General features: G+C 44.2%; 1 protein-coding gene and 1 long non-coding RNA gene across 2 annotated transcripts in view; one reads left to right on the top strand and one right to left on the bottom strand.

Moving 5' to 3' along the window:
- Positions 1-2,325, bottom strand: part of LOC141051819 (uncharacterized) — a 61,946-nt gene extending 59,621 nt beyond the window's left edge. The window contains exon 1 of the long non-coding RNA XR_012220700.1: positions 2,270-2,325. This is a non-coding gene — a long non-coding RNA (uncharacterized lncRNA). The remainder of the gene's footprint in view (positions 1-2,269) is intronic.
- LOC141051815 (uncharacterized) lies at positions 581-16,284 on the top strand. Its single transcript, XM_073548849.1, has 4 exons — positions 581-738; positions 3,861-9,170; positions 12,272-12,366; positions 14,582-16,284. Exons 1-4 carry the CDS (start codon positions 681-683, stop codon positions 14,960-14,962), a joined length of 5,844 nt encoding a protein of 1,947 aa, XP_073404950.1. The 5' UTR covers positions 581-680; the 3' UTR covers positions 14,963-16,284.
- The last annotated feature ends 8,619 nt before the right edge of the window (positions 16,285-24,903 follow it).

Below are 24,903 nucleotides of genomic sequence, written 5' to 3'. Positions count from 1 at the left end.
CAGCTGTTAGTGACTGCTCTGAACCGACAAAAATCAATGCCTGGCACAACAAGCAAGTATTTAGCAACTACCTCCCTGTCAGTTCTTAGCCCACTAGGAAAAACATAAAGCAGTACTGGTGTTGGTTTCCAAAAAAAGTTTTGGTCAACTTTCATTTATTTCATACACGTCATAGTATAAGTGTCCTTTTTGTGAAACTGGGTATTAAGCCCCAGCATATTAGGTTTTGGTTGCCGGTAGACCTAACTCACCTTTTTGACAGATTTCATTAGTTTGAAGAAAGATTTTAGTTGTGATATCACAAGTTTCTTTTTATCACTGATTTCTAATCAAGAGATAATTATCAATTAAATGTCACTATAGGATGAAAGGAAGCCCAGATATGTTACACATTCCAATGGTTTGAATCCGATGAGTCAGACATGGAGAAGGCAAGTTAAATACTTTCTTGGGAGCTCATAATTGCTTTAATATTTTACTTAAGTGAATTGAAGATCAATTTACTAAATGTGATAAGGGCTGTCTGAGTGTAAGATTTTTGTAATCTGACACATCGGACATTGCTTATAAAGTCCATCATCCCATCACAAAGACTATATAAAGACAGTGTTTCCTATTTCTAGGACTTTGGGATATTCTCCATCTGCCTCTTCAAGACACAGGACTAAGTGATTGTGACCATGGGGAGCGGACCGAGGCCCTATGGGCTTTTTCTTTTGTTCCTCTTATTGTTCAAAGGTAAGTACCCTACAAGTTAGATTTGCTTTAGATACATTGTAATTCATTTGAAATTATTTTAGTCAAATAGCTTAAAAAGATAGTTTAGACACTACAGTAACTTTGGTATTATCAGCTAAATTTAAGATATTGACATGACACGTAATTAGGATCCAATTTAAGCACGTGAATGGGCTTAGAGATAGATAAGATTTAGCAGTGATTTAACAAAACTAGAAAAAAATATGAAGATAATTTTTTATGATGTTTCTTTATTTTTTTAAGTTTGAAGTTCATAATAAAAAAAATGATCAATAAAATACATTTTCTAATGGGATTTAAAATATATAATATAGTATCAAATAATATATAATATAAAATAATATAAAAATAATAAAATAATATAAGGTCAATATTTCAAAAATGTAGTTATTTATCTATAAATTAATAATTATCACCGTAAACTAGTAATCCCTACGAATCAATTTGAAATAATAATTTAGGAAAATGAAGGCAACATTTGCCTGGTGGGTAGTCCTCCATTCAGAATTTCAGGGGACAAAGCATTTTAGAATGGGGTGAGATTTATTATTTCTATTTTATCTCTCAACCTCAGCTTTTACTGTGAGGTTTGCTTAGATGTTCTTCCATATAAAATGGCCTGAAGACGATATTATTAAGAAGAAATCAAACATTTTAGGTCATTGAATTAATGAAGAAAATTGATCATCTCCGAATGAATATTAGGATTTATAAAGCAAAGGATAACATTATGGGGGGGAATAAAACAAGAGCATAAAAAGATTAGTCACAAGGAAAAGCAATAACAAACAAAACAAAAGAGGAAAGATATATCGTACATCCCACAATAAAGCTTTCATCTTTAAGCAACATTTTTGGGGAAGTGTCTGAAGTTTGATATACTTTTAAATGCCAGCAAGTATTCTCACCTCTTTAAAGTGTCCCTAAATTTAATATGACAAACTGCATACATTATTAAATAGATCTCATAGAGCTGATGTACTCACTTTGAAAATCAATGTTAGAATACCTAGAAAATCCTGAAATAAAATTTTACATTTTGCGAGTTGAAATGGGACACGTAAAATGTTCATTGCAATATAGGAGAGAGGGACTTTCAAAAAGGAGTATATAGCCTTTTGCATTGATGGATTTTCAAAGTAAGTATATCCTCCTCATCAAGTCTAAGAGATCCATTTAATAATATATGGTAATATTTGTGGACGGATCTGTATGAATATAGCATTTTGCTGCTGCTCATTGACATATCTTATCACTGTGAATATGATTGAGGGAAGGACCTAGTGACTATTATGCTAATAATGACGAATCGTGTATCGAGCAGGATTAGCCTTTTACTCTACCAATTAAAGTCTATCAAATCAATAGAACTTAGAGAATAATGTTTTCTGCCTACAAAAGTGAACCCCAGTCTCCCAGGGTGCTCCAGATAGTAGGAGACCAGAAGCCATATCTGCCCCTCGAGACCACAAACACCAACTAAAACATACAATCCCACGGTGTCTCCTACCTGACAGATGCTGCTGCTCATATTATGACAGATGTTGCCTCTGAACACTCCATCACAATCTGTAACCTATAATTAAGTAACTTAATGAGGCACCATCAATCATTTATGGCTGCCAAATTCTCCAATTAATGAATGCCTCTTCCATGGAAACACCTTGTAATCACACAAACATGAAGAAAGTGAAGCTGCCGCCAAACTGCTTCTTACGTGAATCAAACTGTAAAAAGTTCCCCACTTTCTATATGAGATATATAATAGTTATGTCTTCTCATGTGACACTTATGACGTTGAACCCCTTTGGTACCAGTGCAACCACTGCCCCCATGGAGCTACACGACTCATTGGATGATTGGTTCTAAAATATGTCGTTGTTCATCCACATCAATAGATATATCTGCCTCTGTCTTTCTTTTTGGGATGATAGTAAACCTTTGGTAAATAATAACATAAGGGAGAATCTGAAGAACGTCAGCCTCGATACAGGTGTGAACTCCACCCTCTAGCTAGTTGGCCTTAAAATGGACAGGGAGGCATCAAAACAGCTGCTTGACACTATCACACTTGCAACAACCTGAGTCACTTCTTTCTTCAGAAGAGCAGTGCCTTCAAAATCCACCTCCTACTCTCGGTACCTGTAGTTTTATCATAATACAAATGTGTCTGTTTTTACCTTTCCACTGTAGTAAACATATCTCGAGATGATCAGGGTTAGATAACTAGCTTTAAAAAAAAGTCATGAATTTAATCTACATTGAATGAGGAATATGGTGGGTCTAAAGGACTGGGCAGATTTAAGCACAATTTATTTATTTATTTCATTTTTTTAAGTAGACCTCAAAATTTGTCAAATCATAAATAATTGGATTTTACAAAACCTGAAATTTTGTGAAGTTTTAGGAGAAAACAGTTCACGTTCCAGCAAATAACTCATCACATGTGACCATTTAAAGTTCGTGATGTGAATTGGAGCTTAAATCCCTCCCTCGCTTTTGGCTCTCAGTTCAGCATGATAGCTGTTCATCGTTCACAAATTTTGACCACTTTACAGGCAGGGGCATCCTTTTTTAATACCTTCTCAATCTGTCCCTTAATTGCCATTTTAGAATCTAATACATTCAGTTTATAGGATTCCAGTGCAGATTTCATTTGTTTGTACCTAAGAGAACCCAAGCTTCCAAAAGGAACTACATTGGGTCCCGACTCACCACAAGATTAATGCATATTCTAAAGATCATAAGACTGCAAGGCAAAATAAAAATGAGATAATGTGTGATCCAAGCGGGCAACCATTGTTTATTTACAGCATCATATAAGAGGGTACGGACATCATACACAAGGGACTCCTAACTATGAGAAAAGAGAGATGTTATGCTGCTGTGTATTACATATTGTAGGTTTTTATATACTTGAGCACCAGGGAATAAAATAAAATGCTGAATATGATGCTTACATACCATGCAACAGTTTTAATAATCTAGTGGATCACAAATGATTTTCTGTTGTGCACTGATCTGAATATGATACATAATGCATAATGAGAAAAACATTTTCAAACTCAATTTTAATATTTTCTTTTAAATGATTAATGCAGCTCTAACCAGTTGTGAAGCACAGTCAAATACTACATCACCTCCCACTACAACTGAACCTCCCACTACAGCTGCACCACCTTCAACTACTGTACCTCCCACTACAACTACACGTCCCACTACTACTGCACCTCCAACCACGACTGCACCTCCCACAACTGCACCACCCACTACAACTGGACCTCCCACTACAACTGGACCTCCCACTACAACTGCACCTCCAACTACAACTGCACCTCCTACTACTACAGCACCACCTACAACAACTGCACCTCCAACAACAACTGCACGTCCCACTACTACTGCACCACCTACAACAACTGCACCTCCTACTGCAACAGCACCTCCCACTACAACTGCACCTCCAACTACAACTGCACCTCCTACTACTACTGCACCTCCTACTACTACTGCACCACCTACAACAACTGCACTTCCTACTACAACTGAACTTCCCACTACTACTGCGCCTCCTACTACTGCACCACCTACAACAACTGCACCTCCCACTACAACTGCACCTCTCACAACTGCACCTCTCACAACAACTGCACCACCCATTACAACTGAACCTCCCACTACAACTGCACCTCCAACTACAACTGCGCCTCCTACTACTACTGCACCACCTACAACAACTGCACTTCCTACTACAACGGCACCTCCTACTACAACTTCACCACCTACAACAACTGCACTTCCTACTTCAACTGAACTTCCCGCTACTACTGCACCTCCCTCTACTACTGCACCACCTACAACAACTGCACCTCCCACTACAACTGCACCTCCCACAACAACTGCACCACCCACTACAACTGCACCTCTCACAACAACTACACCACCCACTACAACTGGACCTCCCACTACAACTGCACCTCCCACAACAACTGCACCACCCACTACAACTGGACCTCCCACTACAACTGCACCTCCAACTACTACTGCGCCACCTACTACTACTGCACCACCTACAACAACTGCGCCTCCTACTACAACGGAACCTCCTACAACAACTGCACCACCTACAACAACTGCACTTCCTACTACAACTCAACTTCTCACTACTACTGCATCTCCTACTACTACTGCACAGCCTACAACAACTGCACCTCCCACTACAACTGCACCTCCCACAACAACTTCACCACCCACTACAACTGGACCTCCCACTACAACTGCACCTCCAACTACAACTGCTCCTCCTACTACTACTGCACCACCTACAACAACTGCACTTCCTACTACAACTCAACTTCTCACTACTACTGCACCTCCTACTACTACTGTACCACCTGCAACAACTTCACCTCCTACTACTACTGTACCACCTACAACAACTGCACCTCCTACTACAACGGCACCTCCTACTACAACTGCACCACCTACAGCAACTGCACTTCCTACTACAACTGAACTTCCCACTACTACTGCACCTCCAACTACTACTGCACCACCCACCACAACTGAACCTTCCACAACAACTGCACCACCCACTACTACTGGACCGCCCACTACTACTGCGCCTCCTACTACTGCACCACCTACAACAACTGCACCTCCCACTACAACTGCACCTCTCACAACTGCACCTCTCACAACAACTGCACCACCCATTACAACTGAACCTCCCACTACAACTGCACCTCCAACTACAACTGCGCCTCCTACTACTACTGCACCACCTACAACAACTGCACTTCCTACTACAACGGCACCTCCTACTACAACTTCACCACCTACAACAACTGCACTTCCTACTTCAACTGAACTTCCCGCTACTACTGCACCTCCCTCTACTACTGCACCACCTACAACAACTGCACCTCCCACTACAACTGCACCTCCCACAACAACTGCACCACCCACTACAACTGCACCTCTCACAACAACTACACCACCCACTACAACTGGACCTCCCACTACAACTGCACCTCCCACAACAACTGCACCACCCACTACAACTGGACCTCCCACTACAACTGCACCTCCAACTACTACTGCGCCACCTACTACTACTGCACCACCTACAACAACTGCGCCTCCTACTACAACGGAACCTCCTACAACAACTGCACCACCTACAACAACTGCACTTCCTACTACAACTCAACTTCTCACTACTACTGCATCTCCTACTACTACTGCACCGCCTACAACAACTGCACCTCCCACTACAACTGCACCTCCCACAACAACTTCACCACCCACTACAACTGGACCTCCCACTACAACTGCACCTCCAACTACAACTGCTCCTCCTACTACTACTGCACCACCTACAACAACTGCACTTCCTACTACAACTCAACTTCTCACTACTACTGCACCTCCTACTACTACTGTACCACCTACAACAACTTCACCTCCTACTACTACTGTACCACCTACAACAACTGCACCTCCTACTACAACGGCACCTCCTACTACAACTGCACCACCTACAGCAACTGCACTTCCTACTACAACTGAACTTCCCACTACTACTGCACCTCCAACTACTACTGCACCACCCACCACAACTGAACCTTCCACAACAACTGCACCACCCACTACTACTGGACCGCCCACTACTACTGCACCACCCACTACAACTGGACCTCCCACTACTACTGTGCCTCGTACTACTACTGCACCACCTACAACAACTGAACCTCCCACTACAACTGCACCTCCCACAACAACTGCATCACCCACTACAACTGGACCTCCCACTACAACTGCTCCTCCAACTACAACTGCTCCTCCTACTACTACTGCACCACCTACAACAACTGCACCTCCTACTACAACGGCTCCTCCTACTACAACTGCATCACCTACAACAACAACACTTCCTACTACAACTGACCTTCCCACTACTACTGCGCCTCCTACTATTACTGCACCACCTACAACAACTGCACCTCCCACTACAACTGCACCTCCCACAACAACTGGACCTCCCACAACAACTGGACCTCCCACTACAACTGCGCCTCCTACTACTACTGCACCATCTACAACAACTGCTCCTCCTACTACAACGGCACCTCCTACTACAACTGCATCACCTACAACAACTGCACTTCCTACTACAACTGAACTTCCCACTACTACTGCGCCTCCTACTATTACTGCACCACCTACAACAACTACACCTCCCACTACAACTGCCCCACCCACTACAACTGGACCTCCCACTACAACTGCACCTCCAACTACAACTGCGCCTCCTACTACTACTGCACCACCTACAACAACTGCACCTCCTACTACAGCGGCACCTCCTACTACTACTGCACCACCTACAACAACTGCACCTCCTACCACAACGGCACCTCCTACTACAACAGCACCACCTACAACAACTGCACTTCCTACTACAACTGAACTTCCCACTACTACTGCACCTCCTACTACAACTGGACCTCCCACAACAACTGCACCACCTACTACAACTGGACCTCCCACTACAACTGCACCTCCAACTACAACTGTGCCTCCTACTACTACTGCACCACCTACAACAACTACACCTCCTACTACAACGGCACCTCCTACTACAACTGCACCTTCTACTACAATGGCACCACCCACTGCAACTGGACCTCCCACTACAACTGAACTTCCCACTACTACTGCACCTCCTACTACTACTGCACCACCTACAGCTGCACCTCCCACAACAACTGCACCACCTACAACAACTGCACCTCCCACTACAACTCCACCTCCAACTACATCTGCACCTCATACTACTACTGCACCACCTACAGCAACTGCACCTCCTTCTACAATGGCACCTCTTACTACAACTGCACCACCTACAACAACTGCACTTCCTACTACAACTGACCTTCCCACAACTACTGTGCCTCCTACTACAACTGGACCTCCCACAACAACTTCACCACCCACTACAACTGGACCTCCCACTACAACTGCACCTCCAACTACTACTGCACCACCTACCACAACTGCACCTCCCACAACAACTGCACCTCCCACAACAACTGCACCACCCACTACTACTGGACCTCCCACTACTACTGCACCTCCCACAACAACTGCACCATCCACTACAACTGGACCTCCCACTACTACTGTGCCTCGTACTACTACTGCCCAACCTACAACTGAACCTCCCACTACAACTGCACCACCAACTACAACTGCACCTCCCACAACAACTTCACCACCCACTACAACTGAACCTCCCACTACAACTTCACCTCCAACTACAACTGCTCCTCCTACTACTACTGCACCACCTACAACAACTGCACCTCCTACTACAACGGCTTCTCCTACCACAACTGCATCACCTACAACAACAGCACTTCCTACTACAACTGACCTTCCCACTACTACTGCGCCTCCTACTATTACTGTACCACCTACAACAACTGCACCTCCCACTACAACTGCACCTCCCACAACAACTGCCCCACCCACTACAACTCTATCTCCCACTACAACTGCACCTCCAACTACAACTGCGCCTCCTACTACTACTGCACCACCTACAACAACTGCACCTCCTACCACAACGGCTCCTCCTACTACAACAGCACCACCTACAACAACTGCACTTCCAACTACAACTGAACTTCCCACTACTACTGCGCCTCCTACTACAACTGGACCTTCCACAGCAACTGCACCACCCACTACAACTGGACCTCCCACTACAACTGCACCTCCAACTACAACAACTACACCTCTAACTGTAACTGCGCCTCCTACTACTACTGCACCTCCTACTACAACTGCATCACCTACAACAACTGCACCTCCTACTACAACGGCACCACCCACTGCTACTGGACTTCCCACTACAACTAAACTTCCCACTACTACTGCACCTCCTACTACTACTGCACCACCTACAGCTGCACCTCCCACAACAACTGCACCACCTACAACTATACCTCCCACTACAACTCCACCTCCAACTACAACTGCGTCTCCTACAACAACTGCACTTCCTACTACAACTGAACTTCCCACTACTACTGCGCCTCCTACTACAAGTGCACCACCCACTACAACTGGATCTCCCACTACAACTGCACCTCCCACTTCAACTGCTCCTTCAACTATGACTTCACCTTCAACTACGACTTCACCTCCTACTGCTACTGCACCTCCCACTACTACGACTCCTTCCATTAGTCCTGCACCTCCTTCTACTACTGCACCTACCACTTTATCCTCAAGTCCAATGTCTCCTGCACCTTCCAGTACCATGGAAGCTTCAACAAACACTGCTACTGCGAGTATCACCACATCAATTACTGCTCCAACTACAACTGCAAATTCAGCGACAAGTAAGTGCCATTTTATTCATTCTATTTATTCAATGTTTTTATGATGTCAAAAAATATAAATGAGTATTTCCATCTCTGTCATTTATGGTTGAAATATGAGCATTCATCTTTGTGAGGCAACATTGTTTTGGTCATTTTTAAGGTGAATTGAAGTTTAAAATAAGGTTAGCACAATAAGCTGCACTTTTTCTCTAAATCCATGGCTTGGCTGTTCATAGTTTTCGCTCAAAGTACAGTATATCAGAAAATTTCAGTACTGTTCATTATACAACAATTAAGCTGTATTCTCAGAAGCAGTTTGAAAATATTTTAAAAGAAAGGAATATCTTCTACTGAGGAATACTGCTGGCTCACATTCATTGTTATACCACCATCTAGTGTGCAGTAATAAAACTTTTTTACAGAGGAGTAAAGAAAAAATAAAAAAATTAAAGGTGTTCTCCACTGCTAGTGCAACCCCTTTTTGAACTAAATGTTTTGGCCCCAATAAAATAATAAAACCTATACTCACCTCCCGTGCCAGTGACGTTCCCATGGTGTCGGCACACACTCTCCACACAGAACTTGTGCAGTGTTGTGACATGTGACATTGGTGCCCATTCAGCACTAATGTCACTGTCTCCGCCTTCAGACAAACTGAAATGATGAGGAAGCCAGGGAGCACCTGCAGTCCGGACTTCCTCTTCATGTTCAGTTTGTACGAAGGCGGATACTGTGATGCCAGTGCTGATTGGGTGATGTCACAACAACCAAAACAGAGCCCCCGGAAAGCGAGTGCCAACACTGCAAGAATGGTGGCAACACAGGAGATGAGTATCAGCTTTATTATTTTATCGGAGCCAAACATCAAGTTCATGAAACAGTTGTCTTAGTAGTGGACAACCACTTTAATGGTTTTGTCTGGTGAAAACAAATTATAACTTTTTTCTGTGATAGGTGAAAATTTATAGATAATTGGATGTACAACTACTGGGAATGCCAGAAATAAGTGGAACAGGGCTCTGTTATCTGGAGCAGCATTGCCTTGCTAATGTAGAGAGCTATGGTTTTACCCCTTCCTTACCAATGACGGAATAGTACGTCATCGGTAAGGATCCCCTGCTTTGAGGTGGGCTCCGGTGGTGAGCCCACATCAAAGCCGTGACATGTCAGCTGTTATGAACAGCTGACATATGCCCGCAATAGGCGCGAGCGGAATCGCCGTCTGCCCTCGCCTATTAACTAGTTAAATCCCGCTGTTAAAGCTGACAGCGGGCATTTAAATAGCACTTCCAGCCGCGGGGCCAGAAATGAGCTCATCGCCGACCCCGTCACTTGATCGGGGGTCGGCGTCACATTGCCTGGACAACCACAGGTCTCATAGAGACCTCTATGGTTGTTCCAGGCAGATGGCTTTGACCGCCGCCCATTGTTCAGCCCTCAATGCACAGCAGTAAATCTGCTACATATGGGCGATCTGCTCATCGCCCATATGTAGCAGAGACGATCGGGTTGTGCATGCGTCAAGCCTCCTATGGAGGCTATTGAAGCATGCCAAAAGTGAAAAAAATGTTTAAAAATAAAAAAAATAAAAAAACCTAAAAGCTCAAATCGCCCCCCTTTCGCCCCCATCAAAACAAAACAATAAAAAAAATCCCACATGCACATAGTAGGTAGCACCGCATTCAGAATCGCCCGATCTATCAATAAAATTTCAAAACGCCAGAATTATGTTTTTTTGGTCGCCATGACATTGCATTAAGATGCAATAATGGGCGATCAAAAGAATGCATTCACACAAATGTGGTATCATTGAAAACGTCAGCCCTGCACATTAAAAATAAGCCCTCACCCAATCCCAGATCAAGAAAAAGGGAGACGCTACGGGTTTCAGAAAATTGCGCAATTTTTTATTATTTTTTTTAGCAAACTTTGGAATTTTTTTTCACCATTTAGATAAAAAAGAGCATAGACATGTTTGGTGTCTATGAACTCGTAATGACCTGGAGAATCATAATGGCAGGTTAGATTTAGCATCTAGTGAACCTAACAAAAATGCCAAGCAAAAAACAAGTGTGGGATTGCAATTTCACCGCACTTGGAATTTTTTTCCCATTTTCGAGTACACGACATGGTAAAACCAATGGTGTCGCTTAAAAGTACAACTCGCCCCGCAAAAAATAAGCCCTCACATGGCCATGTTGAAGGAAAAATAAAAAAGTTATGGCTCTGGGAAGGAGGGGAGCGAAAAACGAAAACGAAAAATCGAAAAAAGTCCGGGAGTGAAGGAATTAATATACACTTTGCTCTCCATTCTTATGGCAATCAGTTGGGGGTCAAGTTGGCCAGTCAGTCGGATATCTCCTGATTTCTAACTTATCACCTACCCTGAGGATTGGTGATAACTTCTTTTCATTGGACAAACCTTTAAAGACTACATTTTCGATAGATGAGGTTTACCAAATATTTATATATGTATAAAGTTCTCCAAAGGTTTTTTTCTGACATTGAAAAGGAAATCTTTAAAAAGAAAATGAAAAATTCAATAAACAAAATAATGAATTATGGAAAAATCTCTATTGATTATACACTGCTCAAAAGAATAAAGGGAACCCTAGTCACTCTTACTGAGCAGACACATGGATGTTAGTGACCTTCCCATCATTTCTACCTGTTGTTTATTCCATTGGCACAACAGCAGGAGAAACTGAATCACAATCGTGTGACTGACTTGGAGTTACATTTTGTTGTTTAGGCGTTCCCTTTATTTTTTTGAGCAGAATATATTATCCTACCTTCTATTCTTAAAACTAATTAAATTTGACCATTACAATGGTTGTCTTGTCTACTTCTGGAAGCCAAACCTAAACCTCATTTTGTATCTCTGGTTATATATTAAGTTTTCTTACCTTTTGCAGCAGCTGCTTGGCATTGATAGCTCAAGCTTAGCTTTTAGTTGAATAGTATAATACAGTTTTAGTACTTTTTTAACAGTTACTTTACAATTCCAGTGTTAGTATCACTTTGCTCCTTTATGACTCTATGACTTACATTTCACAGACGTGCTCTATTTTCTATAAGTTTGACCACCTTTTATGCCAACTTTTCTCTTTGTTTTATAGATACCGGTTCAGGAGGCCTTTCCTACTGGGCAGTGATTCTCATATCGTTAGGTGTAGCTGCTGGCTTGATTTTAGGGATAATTGGTATATGTGCAGTAAGTATCATTTTATTTACGGATTACATTAAAAAAGGATGTAATTTATTTTCATGAAGTAGAATCCATGTCAAGGGCGTCCAATTACAAACAAATCCGTAATGGTATTTGGTGGACTTTAACACAAGTTTTACACAAGAAAATCTTTGGCTACAAAATTATTTATCTTAGGGCTCGCTCACACTGGTGAATAATGCAGAGAAGCGCAATACGAGAAAATCAACGAGACTAAGCAGATCTGTAAATCTTTTCTCATGCCGATTCAGCATGAGAAAAAAAATCACAGCATGCTGCATTTCGCAGCATATCTGGCAAGTTAATGGGTGCATGCAAAATATCAGATTGCACTCAGATTAATCTCTCCTTCTCACTTGTAATCCGATTCACGCATGCAATAGGATGGGATATCGGTAAAATTACACTCAGATTAACACGCGCAGCAGAGTGTAAGCTGATTGTCCTTAGCATATCGTATCCAATGCTCTCTAATGGGACCCCGGCCTTATAGTACAGGTTAGAGTGCCCAGCATCACCAGACTTACTTCCTGAAAGATTAGGCGGAACAGTCATAAAGTGCTCAGCCCCATCATTGAGTGTTGATAAGCTATTCTTGCTATAGTTACATTTTCCTTCCTTTTTCTTCCTGGCATTGATCTAAATGATCAGGGCAGGAGACAAAGCTGAATTGTTGAACGCATTGCTTTCAGCTTCCTCTGAGACTGAACATCCAGACAGGACATAATACAACTGGATCTTCGGGAGATGAATAAACTGCCAGTCTGCCAATTATTGACCACATGCTTTTCTTTAGACCACCAGGAAAAAAAAAACGTTGATCCATTTCAGATAAAAACGATCCAATTGGTATTGTGTTATACTGTGTTGACTTCAGTTTGTTTTTAAATCTTAATCTCCCAAATCCAAATTCAGCAAAATGGAGGCTGGCAAGACATTATTGTACCGATTTATGGAGAGTTGGAAAGGGGTGAAAAAAATAAGATAAATAATACACATGGTTCATCTGTCCCATTAACACAGATTTCCATCCAGTCCTTTGCACTTTGCCCTTAGTCCACTTCTTCATTTCTCCATGGCATGCAGTGACCTCTACCACCATCTTTACTCTGCGCTGGGGCTTCTGGCTCTGAGTAAGCTTCTGATATAATTGCTCACGATATCAGAGCACAATGAAGAACAATTGAATTGGCAGATATGGTCATCACTAACTTTTATTGAATTCCCCAGACATCAGCATTTTAATTCGTGTGCCTCTTAAGCTTGATTGACAGCCCACTGTCTTATTTCCATGCCTGGCACTTGATATCTCACAGTGAGGTATCAATCAAGATAAAAGATAAAAAGGTTGGAGTTGAGTGGAAAAATGACCTCAGATGGCAGAGGCTCAGAAAGTGTTGTCATGCACAAATCCCTTAACAACTCATTTTCATATTTATTAAAATGTTGATTTATCGGGAATGCAGCAACAGATAAAATATATAAAGGTGTCAATGAGTTTCTCTTTTCAAGACTTGCATGTTCATATATGTGGTTTTGTGGGGTAGATCTTACTAACAAATTATCTTTAAGAGAACCTGTCATGGGACCAAAACATGCAGTTATTGCTCTTATTATATTCCCACTGCTACCCTGAGTATTCTGTTGCCTTTGTTTTTTTTCCATATGGTTTTATAGACTTTGGCATTTTTTTTAAGTGCTGATTTTTATAGACATTTCAAAGGTAGTTGTGTCTCACAGTACTCCTTGGGGTGGGTATTTACGATGCGCTGCATAATTGCGATATAAGCAATGCCCTTTTATTAAAGACCATAAAAGTTTGCATATATTATTCAGCCAACCAAATTAAAAGTCCCAAATCTCTGGAACTATATGGGGGGGTTTCAAAAATGAAAAAGAGAAGTGGCTCAAAAAAGAACACCCAAGAAAGGGAAGTAACAGGGCATATGGAGAAGGCTGAGTTCATGGGACAGGACAACTCCGTTAAAGGTCAAAGTAAACTGAATAGTAGTAAAAATCTACAACTTAGACATTGACTAGTCTTGACGGACTTTGTGCATTTTAGAAAAGCAAAAAATTATCTAAACTTTACCTGTAATAATAGAGGATTGTCAAATAAATTTCGTAATATAGACAACTATTACTCTGAGGCGTCTTGTGAATAATATTGATGATCTGACTTGACTTTTTGTCCTTGCAGGTTTTGTCTTCAGTATACTCTTCAGGTTTTCTGGCTGTAGGTTCAGGTGTAGCTCCTGCTGTCTCCAGCGCTCTGCCAGTTGCCACAAGTGCTGTGCCTGGTCCACCCACCTACACGTCATACTATCCCCACAATACCTTTTATAACAATAACCCTCAACCCCCACACTTTCATCCAGAACCTCATCATCACCATCCTCCAAGACAGCCTCCACGGCATTCACCACCACGACCACCACGACATGAGCATCATGGAAGAGAACGCCATTCACCACCACGGTCACCACGACATGACCATCATCATTCAAGTCATGGCATCTTTAACCCCTACAATCAACCAACCAATCCAACCTTTGAAGGAGGACGAGGACCTAGAGTGTAAACACAACATAATTGTCAAGAATACTAATATCTATGTGGCATTTGTATTTATTTTAATTAACATGTACAGTAGTACTCATTTCCAGTATGGAAATTATCCAATGGATCATTGAGTGACTGTTGCCAGCTCTGCTAAGGTCTATTCCTGTGATCAATAATGGACAAGACTAAACCAAGAAATTGTGTTCCTTAATGATTTGTAGAGTAAGTTTCCAGCATGCCACGAATGCCATATACTATTAGAGTGCTTTAAAAGTAGTGGAAGATGACATACTTAAGGAAGGCACCGTAAATGTTCCACATATGGCACCGATATGATCAAGGCTATTGGTATCCTTACACTATGAAGTACTAAAAATCAAATTTTGGGCAAACTTAGCTCATGTTTCTACTAAGGATCTATATTTAGGACAATTGATGATTAACATGGAACTATGTTGAAGCCCCGTCTGAAATTGAGCAAACACACTGAAAATTCAATATTTACCACCAAACACCAAAATTGAAAATTCTCTAGTTTTGCACATTTTCAAAAATGTCAACATTCTTTTGTTGGAGTCTTATCCATCTTAGAAGAGAAGACCTGAAGCAGCCAAACCTTCTTCACACTCAAATCCAGTATGTTTGAAGCCCAGCGGTAGCCTCAGCAGTGAACAAGGCACAGCATGCAACCCTGCTTAAGGAGGCACCACCGTTGGCCTGACACTCAAGGGTTGTGGCCACCAGAAATAACATTCATAGTACTATAACTTCCTTAGTGGTTGTATAGCACTGGTTTTGTATTACTTACTGTATAATACTGTTAATTGATCAGTGTATGTTGGTATTATTTGAGCACCATATTGCACTCCAAGCTTCAGAGCACAAACTTTAATCACTCATATCTCAGCATAGAAGTTAAACATTAAGCAACAGTTTTCATATTTGTTATGCACTTTCTAGTTCTTTGTATATGAATTTCCATTAAACAGGTATTCTCATATTGTGCATTTAATTTATGCCATAATTTTACAAGCTGGGAATACCCCTTGCAGTAGTTTACAAAAGATCGTTAGCTGCCATTTTGCTTAACCTGATAATTATTTTAGTTTCTGCTGTATGACATACTTTAATAGCCAGCAGGGCTGGCTGATATACGGGTATAATTTATTTATTCATGCTCCCAAAAATACTTCTTTAAATGTTTACTTGATAAGAAATCTATCAGAATGTATTTTTATACTGAGACAGAATTATGTGGATGTTAGTTATACATATATTTCCACTTATTGAATATATTATATTGTATATTTAACAAGAAACAAATAAAGTCTAATTTTATTATTTTTGAATGTGATGTTCATTTTGTGGTCTGCTAAAGGTTATAATAGGGGCTCACTTACATGCCTGAGTTTTGAGTGCTCTCAGGGTTTTTTGCTGATAGCACTCATACATACAGCATAACATGTTTGCTATATTTTCTGGAATAAAAAAAATCATTGCATTGCATAAAATCAATGATGAAACTAAGTACATGTGAATGAGCCCTGAAGGCTAGCATAGTATACACACACTCCGCAACATTAAAATAACAAAGCCAAGAAGATAAAGTCGAAGTATGGAAATCACAGACTGGAGACAAGTTAGTGATATCCAAATGATTAAAAAATAGAAACAATATTTTCAAAACATCTCGATTTACTCAGGATTAGCGTTGAGCGATACCGTTCGATACCCAAAAATATCGTATCGGATGGTATCGCCCGATACGAAAAAAATATCGGGTATCGCCGATTCCGATACCGGAAATCCCATTCAAGTCAATGGGACTTCCGGTATCGGAATTAAAAAAAAGCCCTTTATTTCCTTGTTGGCTAATTCTACATAATTGAAAACAAATAAGAATCATGTAGAATGTATTGTGGGAGGTGGAGGAGACATTAAAAGCATAGTGGTTTATTCAAATCACATGGCATAGCATTAATTCCAATTTTTTTTTTCAAGACGTTCGGAGTTAAAAAGATATTGACTATGTTAACTTTTTTATATTTTGTCAGACATGTATGTTTCACAACTTCCATGCTCTTCACCTTCTTTTGTACTTCTCCCACACTTTCTCCTTCATGATCCGCAGCAGTAGCATTTTCTTCATCAACTTTTTCTTCACCTTATTCATCTTCTTCTTCACCTTCTTCCCTTTTTTTTTTTTTTCTATTCTTCATATTCTTCTTATTCAGCTATTATTAATTTTCATATGCTATTTCTTCATCTTCTTCCTATTCTTCTTTTTCTTCATTTTCTTATGGTGATAGGCATTCCTGTAGTACTTATCTATAAAAGTTATAAGATTACACCTTACGTTCTGCCTGTCACAAAAGATTTACAACAGGATTTGTCCTCGTTCAGTTTGGCCTGCAGCAGCAGGCATATTCCAGGGGCACCACGAGGAGGAACGGACTCACCCCCATTTACTGCTTAGTCTTCTTCTGCTTATAATTTTGATATCTTCTATGCTGATTTTTAGTCTTATGCTTAATGTTCTTCTGCTTTCTGTTCTTCTGCTTCTTCTGCTTCTTGTTCTTCTGTCTTTTGTTCTGTATCTTGGTGGTTGTCTTCATGTTCTTTGTCCTCTTGGTCATATTATTTAGGGTCATATTTCTGGTCTTCTTTGGTGTGGTCTTCAGGGTCGTCGTCATGGAGATCAATAAGGATTACCAAAGACAATTTCAAAAAGCTTGATTTTGGAAATGTAGCAGAAGGTACAAGAAGGCTGAGAAACTGGCAAGAACCATCTGACAGTACTGGAACCCGTAGTGGCAGCAGAAGGAACAAGAGCCAATGGCACTACTGAGGAACAGCTGACAGTGCTGGACCCCGGTTGCTATGCAGGAGGTACCTGAGCTAGAAACCACTACCAAGGACCAGCTGACGTTGCTGGACCTCGGATACCGAGATGGAGGCACCTAGGCCAAAGGCTCTGGCGAGAACCAGCTGACAGTGCTGGAACCCGGATGGGTAGCAGAAGGAACAAGAACCAATGGCACTACCGAGGACCAACTGACTGTGCTGGACCATGGTTACTAAGCAGAAGGTACCTGTGCTAAAAAGCACTACCAAGGACCAGCTGACGGTGCTGGACCTCGGATACCGAAATGGAGGCACCTAGGCCAAAGGCTCTGGCGAGAACCAGCTGACAGTGCTGGCACCCGGATGGGTAGCAGAAGGAACAAGAGCCAATGGCATTACCGAGGACCAACTGACGGTGCTGGACCACGGTTGCTAAGCAGAAGGTACCTGTGCTAAAAAGCACTACCAAGGACCTGCTGACGTTGCTGGACCTCGGATACTGAGATGGAGGCACCTAGGCCAAAGGCTCTGGCGAGAACCAGCTGACAGTGCTGGCACCCGGATGGGTAGCAGAAGGTACCCATCCAAAGCAAAGTAACCAGGCCGCAAGCCGGCCGCAGTTACCGAAACCCACAGTCCTACAGGGGGTCCATGTCCCATTGGCACTACGGATCCAGCCTTCAGTGCCAGAACCCGCAGTCCACATAGGAGTCACCTAAACTGCAGGCACCGTAGAGTCGGCTAACCCGGCCGCAAGACGACAGGACAACGGATTGGTGGCAAAGTGACCTTGACACTACCCGGAAACAGCTGGCGTGCTGAAAACAGGCTGGGCAACAGGGAGTACCCGTGCCAAAGACACTGCCGAGAACCAGCTGATGGTGCTGGAACCCAGATGGGTAGCAAAAGCTACAAGAGCCAATGATACTACCGTGGAACAGCTGACGGTGCTGGACCACGGTTACTAGGCAGGAGGTACCTGTGCTAGAAAGCACTACCAAGGACCTGCTGACGTTGCTGGACCTCGGATACCGAGATGGAGGCACCTAGGCCAAAGGCTCTGGCGAGAACCAGCTGACAGTGCTGGCACCCGGATGAGTAGCAGAAGGAACAAGAGCCAATGGCACTACCGAGGACCAACTGATGGTGATGGACCATGGTTACTAAGCAGAAGGTACCTGTGCTAAAAAGCACTACCAAGGACCAGCTGACGTTGCTGGACCTCGGATACCGAGATGGAGGCACCTAGGCCAAAGGCTCTGGCGAGAACCAGCTGACAGTGCTGGCACCCGAATGGGTAGCAGAAGGAACAAGAGCCAATGGCACTACCGAGGACCAAATGACGGTGCTGGACTACGGTTACTAAGCAGAAGGTACCTGTGCTAAAAAGCACTACCAAGGACCAGCTGACGTTGCTGGACCTCGGATACTGAGATGGAGGCACCTAGGCCAAAGGCTCTGGCGAGAACCAGCTGACAGTGCTGGCACCCGAATGGGTAGCAGAAGGAACAAGAGCCAATGGCACTACCGAGGACCAACTGACGGTGCTGGACCACGGTTACTAAGCAGAAGGTACCTGTGCTAAAAAGCACTACCAAGGACCAGCTGACGTTGTTGGACCTCGGATACTGAGATGGAGGCACCTAGGCCAAAGGCTCTGGCGAGAACCAGTTGACAGTGCTGGCACCCGGATGGGTAGCAGAAGGTGCCCATCCAAAGCAAAGTAGCCAGGCCACCAGCCGGCCACAGTTACCGAAACCCACAGTCCTAGAGGGGGTCCATGTCCCATTGGCACTACAGATCCAGCCTTCAGTGCCAGATCCCGCAGTCCACATAGGAGTCACCTAAACTGCAGGCACTGTAGAGTCGGCTAACCCGGCCGCAAGACGACAGGACAACGGATTGGTGGCAAAGTGACCTTGACACTACCCGGAAACAGCTGGCGTGCTGAAAACAGGCTGGGCAACAGGGAGTACCCGTGCCAAAGAGACTGCCGAGAACCAGCTGACGTGCTGGAACCCAGATGGGTAGCAAAAGCTACAAGAGCCAATGGCACTACCGATGAACAGCTGACGGTGCTGGACCACGGTTACTAGGCAGGAGGTACCTGTGCTAGAAAGCACTACCAAGGACCTGCTGACGTTGCTGGACCTCGGATACCAAGATGGAAGCACCTAGGCCAAAGGCTCTGGCGAGAACCAGCTGACAGTGCTGGCACCCGGGTGGGTAGCAGAAGGTACCCATCCAAAGCAAAGTAGCCAGGCCGCAAGCCGGCCGCAGTTACCGAATCCCACAGTCCTACAGGGGGTCCATGTCCCATTGGCACTACGGATACAGCCTTCAGTGCCAGATCCCGCAGTCCACATAGGAGTCACCTAAACTGCAGGCACCGTAGAGTCGGCTAACCCGGCCGCAAGACGACAGGACAACGGATTGGTGGCAAAGTGACCTTGACACTACCTGGAAACAGCTGGCATGCTGGAACCAGGCTGGGCAGGAGGGAGTACCCGTGCCAACGAAACTTCTGAGCAGCAACTGGTGATGTTGGAGCCCAGGGACAATCATGGTGTAGGCCGAGGTCTACTTGTTGGCAGTATTATATAGGTTGTAGACTACAACAGACAGTCAACGTGCTCCAATTAGGCATCTGTCTCCACTCTGTTTCCAGGATTTCACCTGACCACCAACACCGCCAATCCACACGTGTTCCTGTGTTACTGGGGTTCTGCAATGTCAGCAGATCCCCTGATGTGTGTCTGGCAATGTCTCCTGCTCTGTCCACATGCCCACCACTTGTAGTGGGAAGGTGGACAGCGCAGGAGACAGTGCCGGACACACATTGGTGGATCAGCTCATGTAACAGAACACCAGGAACACAGGAACAAGTGTGGAATGCATGGACGGCAACTGTGAGCAGGAACTGGCGGTGTTGGAGGTCAGGGGAAATACTAGAGACAGAGTGGAGACAGAGGCCAAATCAGAGAATGTTTAAATCAGAAGTAGTTACAGTTTGAAGGCAGCAGCAGTTTGCCCTCCACACAGCAGGGGATCAGCTGACGTTACTGACCCCCACTTTCACATGAACAAGTGTTTTTTTCTGTGTGGACAGCACTTCCGAGCACCAACTGGCGTTGTTGGAGCCCAGGGACAATCATGGTGTAGGCTGAGGCCTACTAGGAGCCATGTGTAAATCGGAGGTATTTTGACTTTGGAGGGAGCAGGACACTTTGCCATACACACAGCAGGGGATCAGCTGACGTTACTGAACCCCACTTTCACATGAACGAGTGTTTTTTTCTGTGTGGACAGCACATCCGAGCACCAACTGGCATTGTTGGAGCCCAGGGACAATCATGGTGTAGGCCGAGGCCTACTTGGTGGCATTTTTATATCGTTTGTAGGCTACAACAGACTGTCAACGTGCTCCAATTAGGCATCTGTCTCCACTCTGTTTCCAGGATTTCACCTGACCACCAACACCGCCAGTTTTATGTGTACAGTAGATGTCTGCCAAATCCACATGTGTTCCTGTGTTACTGGGGTTCTGTAATGTCAGCAGATCCCCTGATGTGTGTCTGGCAATGTCTCCTGCTCTGTCCACATTCCCACCACTTGTAGTGGGAAGGTGGACAGCGCAGGAGACAGTGCCGGACACACATTGGGGGATCAGCTCACATAACAGAACACCAGGAACACAGGAACAAGTGTGGAATGCGTGGACGGCAACTGTGAGCAGGAACTGGCGGTGTTGGAGGTCAGGGGAAATACTAGAGACAGAGTGGAGCCAGAGGCCAAATCAGAGAATGTTTAAATCAGAAGTAGTAACAATTTGGAGGCAGCAGCAGTTTGCCCTCCACACAGCAGGGGATCAGCTGACGTTACTGACCCCCACTTTCACATGAACGAGTGTTTTTTTCTGTGTGGACAGCACTTCCGAGCAACAACTGACGATTAGAGTTGAGCGATACCAGCCGATACTTGAAAATATCGGATCGGAATGGATCGGCCGATCTTAAAAAAAAGTATCGGTATCGCCGATTCCGATACCGGGAACCAATGCAAGTCAATGGGGCCAAAATATCGGAATTAAAAAAAAACCTTTCTTTCCTTGTAGGTTAATTCTACATGAAGAAAAACAACTAAGAATAATGTAGAATGTATTGTGGGAGGTGGAGGAGACATTAAAGCCATAGAGGTTTAGCCCAATCAAATGGAATAGCAGGAATTAAACTTTTTTTTTTAAAGATGTTAGGAGTTACAAAGATATTGACTATGTTAGCCTCATTTATATTTTGCCAGACATGTATGTCTTCTTCTTCTACTTCCTTTTTTTACATTCTTCTTCTTCTTCTTCTACTTCCTTTTTTTACATTCTTCTTCTTCTTCTTCTACTTCCTTTTTTTACATTCTTCTTCTTATTCCTTTTTTTACATTCTTCTTCTTCTTCTTCTACTTCCTTTTTTTACATTCTTCTTCTTCTTCTTCTTCTTCTTCTTCTTCTTCTTCTTCCTTTTCTTACATTCTTCATATTCTTCTTATTCAACAATTATTATTCTACATATTCAGCTTCTTCATCTTCTTCCTATTCTTCTTCATCATATTCTTGTTTGTGTCAGGCATTCCTGTAGTTGTTATCTAGAAAAGTTAGAAGTTTACACCTTCCGTTCTGCCTGTCACAAAAGATTTACAACAGGATTTGTCCGCGTTCAGTTTGGCCTGCAGAAGCAGGCCTTTTCCAGGGGCACCACGAGGAGGAACGGACTCACCCCCATACACTGCTTAGTCTTCTTCTGCTTATAAATAAGATAATATCATTTGCTCAGAGTATTAGTCTTATGCTTAATGTTCTTCTGCTTTGTTTTTTTTATGCTTCTTTGTCTTCTCTCTCTTGTTGTTCTGCATCTTGGTGGTTGTCTTCCTGTTCTTTGTCCTCTTGAACCAGCTGACGGTACTGGCACCCGGAGGGGCAGCAGAAGGAACAAGAGCCAATGGCACTACCGAGGACCAGCTGACGGTGCTGGAACCCGGTTACTAAGCAGGAGGTACCTGTGCTACAAAGCACTACCAAGGACCAGCAGACGTTGCCGGAACTCGGATACCGAGATGGAGGCACCTAGGCCAAACGCTCTGACGAGAACCAGCTGACGGTGCTGGAACCCGGAGGGGTAGCATAAGCTGCAAGAGCAAATGGAAATAGCGAGGACCAGCTGACAGTGCTGGCACCCGGAGGGGCAGCAGAAGGAATAAGAGCCAATGGCACAACCGAGGACCAGCTGACGGTGCTGGAACCCGGTTACTAAGCAGGAGGTACCTGTGCTACAAAGCACTACCAAGGACCAGCAGACGTTGCCGGAACTCGGATACCGAGATGGAGGCACCTAGGCCAAAGGCTCTGACGAGAACCAGCTGACGGTGCTGGAACCCGGAGGGGTAGCATAAGCTGCAAGAGCAAATGGAAATAGCGAGGACCAGCTGACAGTGCTGGCACCCGGAGGGGCAGCAGAAGGAATAAGAGCCAATGGCACAACCGAGGACCAGCTGACGGTGCTGGAACCCGGTTACTAAGCAGGAGGTACCTGTGCTACAAAGCACTACCAAGGACCAGCAGACGTTGCTGGAACTCGGATACCGAGATGGAGGCACCTAGGCCAAAGGCTCTGATGAGAACCAGCTGACGGTGCTGGAACCCGGAGGGGTATCAGAAGTTACCCCTGAAAAGCAAAGTTGGCATGCCGCAAGCTGGCCGCAGTTACCGAATCACACAGTCCTACAGGGGGTGCTTGTCCTACTGGCACTATGGAACAAACCTTTCTTACCAGAACCCGCAGTCCACATAGGAAGCACCTAAACTGCTGGCACCCTAGCCTCGGCTAACCCAACCACAACACGACATGGCAACTTGGGGTGGCAAACTGACATTGACACTTCCCGGAAACAGCAGGCAGGGCTGGAACCAAGCTGGGCAGGAGGGAGTACCCGTGCCAAAGTCAGTTATGAGCAGCAACTGGCGATGTTGGAGCCCAGGACAAGCACTTAGCAGGCTGAGGCCTGATGTGCTGTCAATTGGGAGGCAGCAGGACAGATTGCCATCAAAACAGCAGGGGAACAGCTGACGTTACTGAACCCCACAAACACAGGAGCTAGTGTTTTACTCTGTGAAGACGGCACTTCCGAGCAACAACTGGCTGTGTTGAAGCCCAGGGACAAGCACGGAGCAGGCTTAGGCTGCATTGAAGAAATTTTAAGATCGGTTGTAGACTACTAATTTGAACCAAGCTCCACTTAGGCCTGTGGATTCACTGATTTTCGTATTTCCCCTGTCCTCCAACCCCGCCAGTTACAGCTCCGAAGTGGCGTCTGCACAATCCACACTTGTTCCTGTGTTACAGGTGTTCAGTCCGGTCAGTTAATCCCCTGATGTGTGTCCGGCAATGTCGCCTGCTCTGTCCACATTCCGATAATGGGAATGTGGACAGAGCAGGCGACATTGCCGGACACACATCAGGGGATTAACTGATCGGACTGAACACCTGTAACACAGGAACAAGTGTGGATTGTGCAGACGCCACTTCGGAGCTGTAACTGGCAGGGTTGGAGGACAGGGGAAATACGAGAGACAGTGGAGCCACAGGCCTAATTGGAGCACGGTTAAAAATCAGTAGTGGTACGACTGTGTAGGCAGCAGGAGACTTTGCCATCCACACAGCAGGGGATCAGCTGACATTACTGAACCCCACTGAGACACGGGAGCAAGTATCTCTTTCCGTGTGGACGGCACTTCCGAACTACAACTGGCTGTGTTGAAGCCCAGGAAATAGGAGGGTGTAGGCAGAGGCCTACTGAATTTTGAATGAGGTGACAGCAGGAGAGACTGCCATCCACACAGCAGGGGATCAGCTGACGTTACTGAACCCCACTGAGACACGGGAGCAAGTGTCTCTTTCCGTGTGGACGGCACTTCCGAACTACAACTGGCTGTGTTGAAGCCCAGGAAATAGGAGGGTGTAGGCAGAGGCCTACTGTATTTTGAATGAGTTTACAGCAGGAGAGACTGCCATCCACACAGCAGGGGATCAGCTGACGTTACTGAACCCCACTGAGACACGGGAGCAAGTA

This window comes from Dendrobates tinctorius, unplaced genomic scaffold (assembly GCF_039654945.1).
Source record: "Dendrobates tinctorius isolate UK_male_01 unplaced genomic scaffold, ASM3965494v1 ptg000158l, whole genome shotgun sequence".
Lineage (NCBI taxonomy): Eukaryota > Metazoa > Chordata > Amphibia > Anura > Dendrobatidae > Dendrobates > Dendrobates tinctorius.
The sequence above is the reverse complement of the archived record's forward strand: the minus strand, read 5'-3'. Positions and strand labels throughout refer to the sequence as shown.

Excerpts from the sequence above, each read along its gene's own strand:
- LOC141051815 (XM_073548849.1), top strand. The coding sequence starts at position 681 with ATGGGGAGCGGACCGAGGCCCTATGGGCTTTTTCTTTTGTTCCTCTTA. Across the intron at positions 739-3,860 it reads GTTCCTCTTATTGTTCAAAG|CTCTAACCAGTTGTGAAGCA; the intron begins GTAAGTACCCTA and ends TGATTAATGCAG. Across the intron at positions 12,367-14,581 it reads GGATAATTGGTATATGTGCA|GTTTTGTCTTCAGTATACTC; the intron begins GTAAGTATCATT and ends TTGTCCTTGCAG.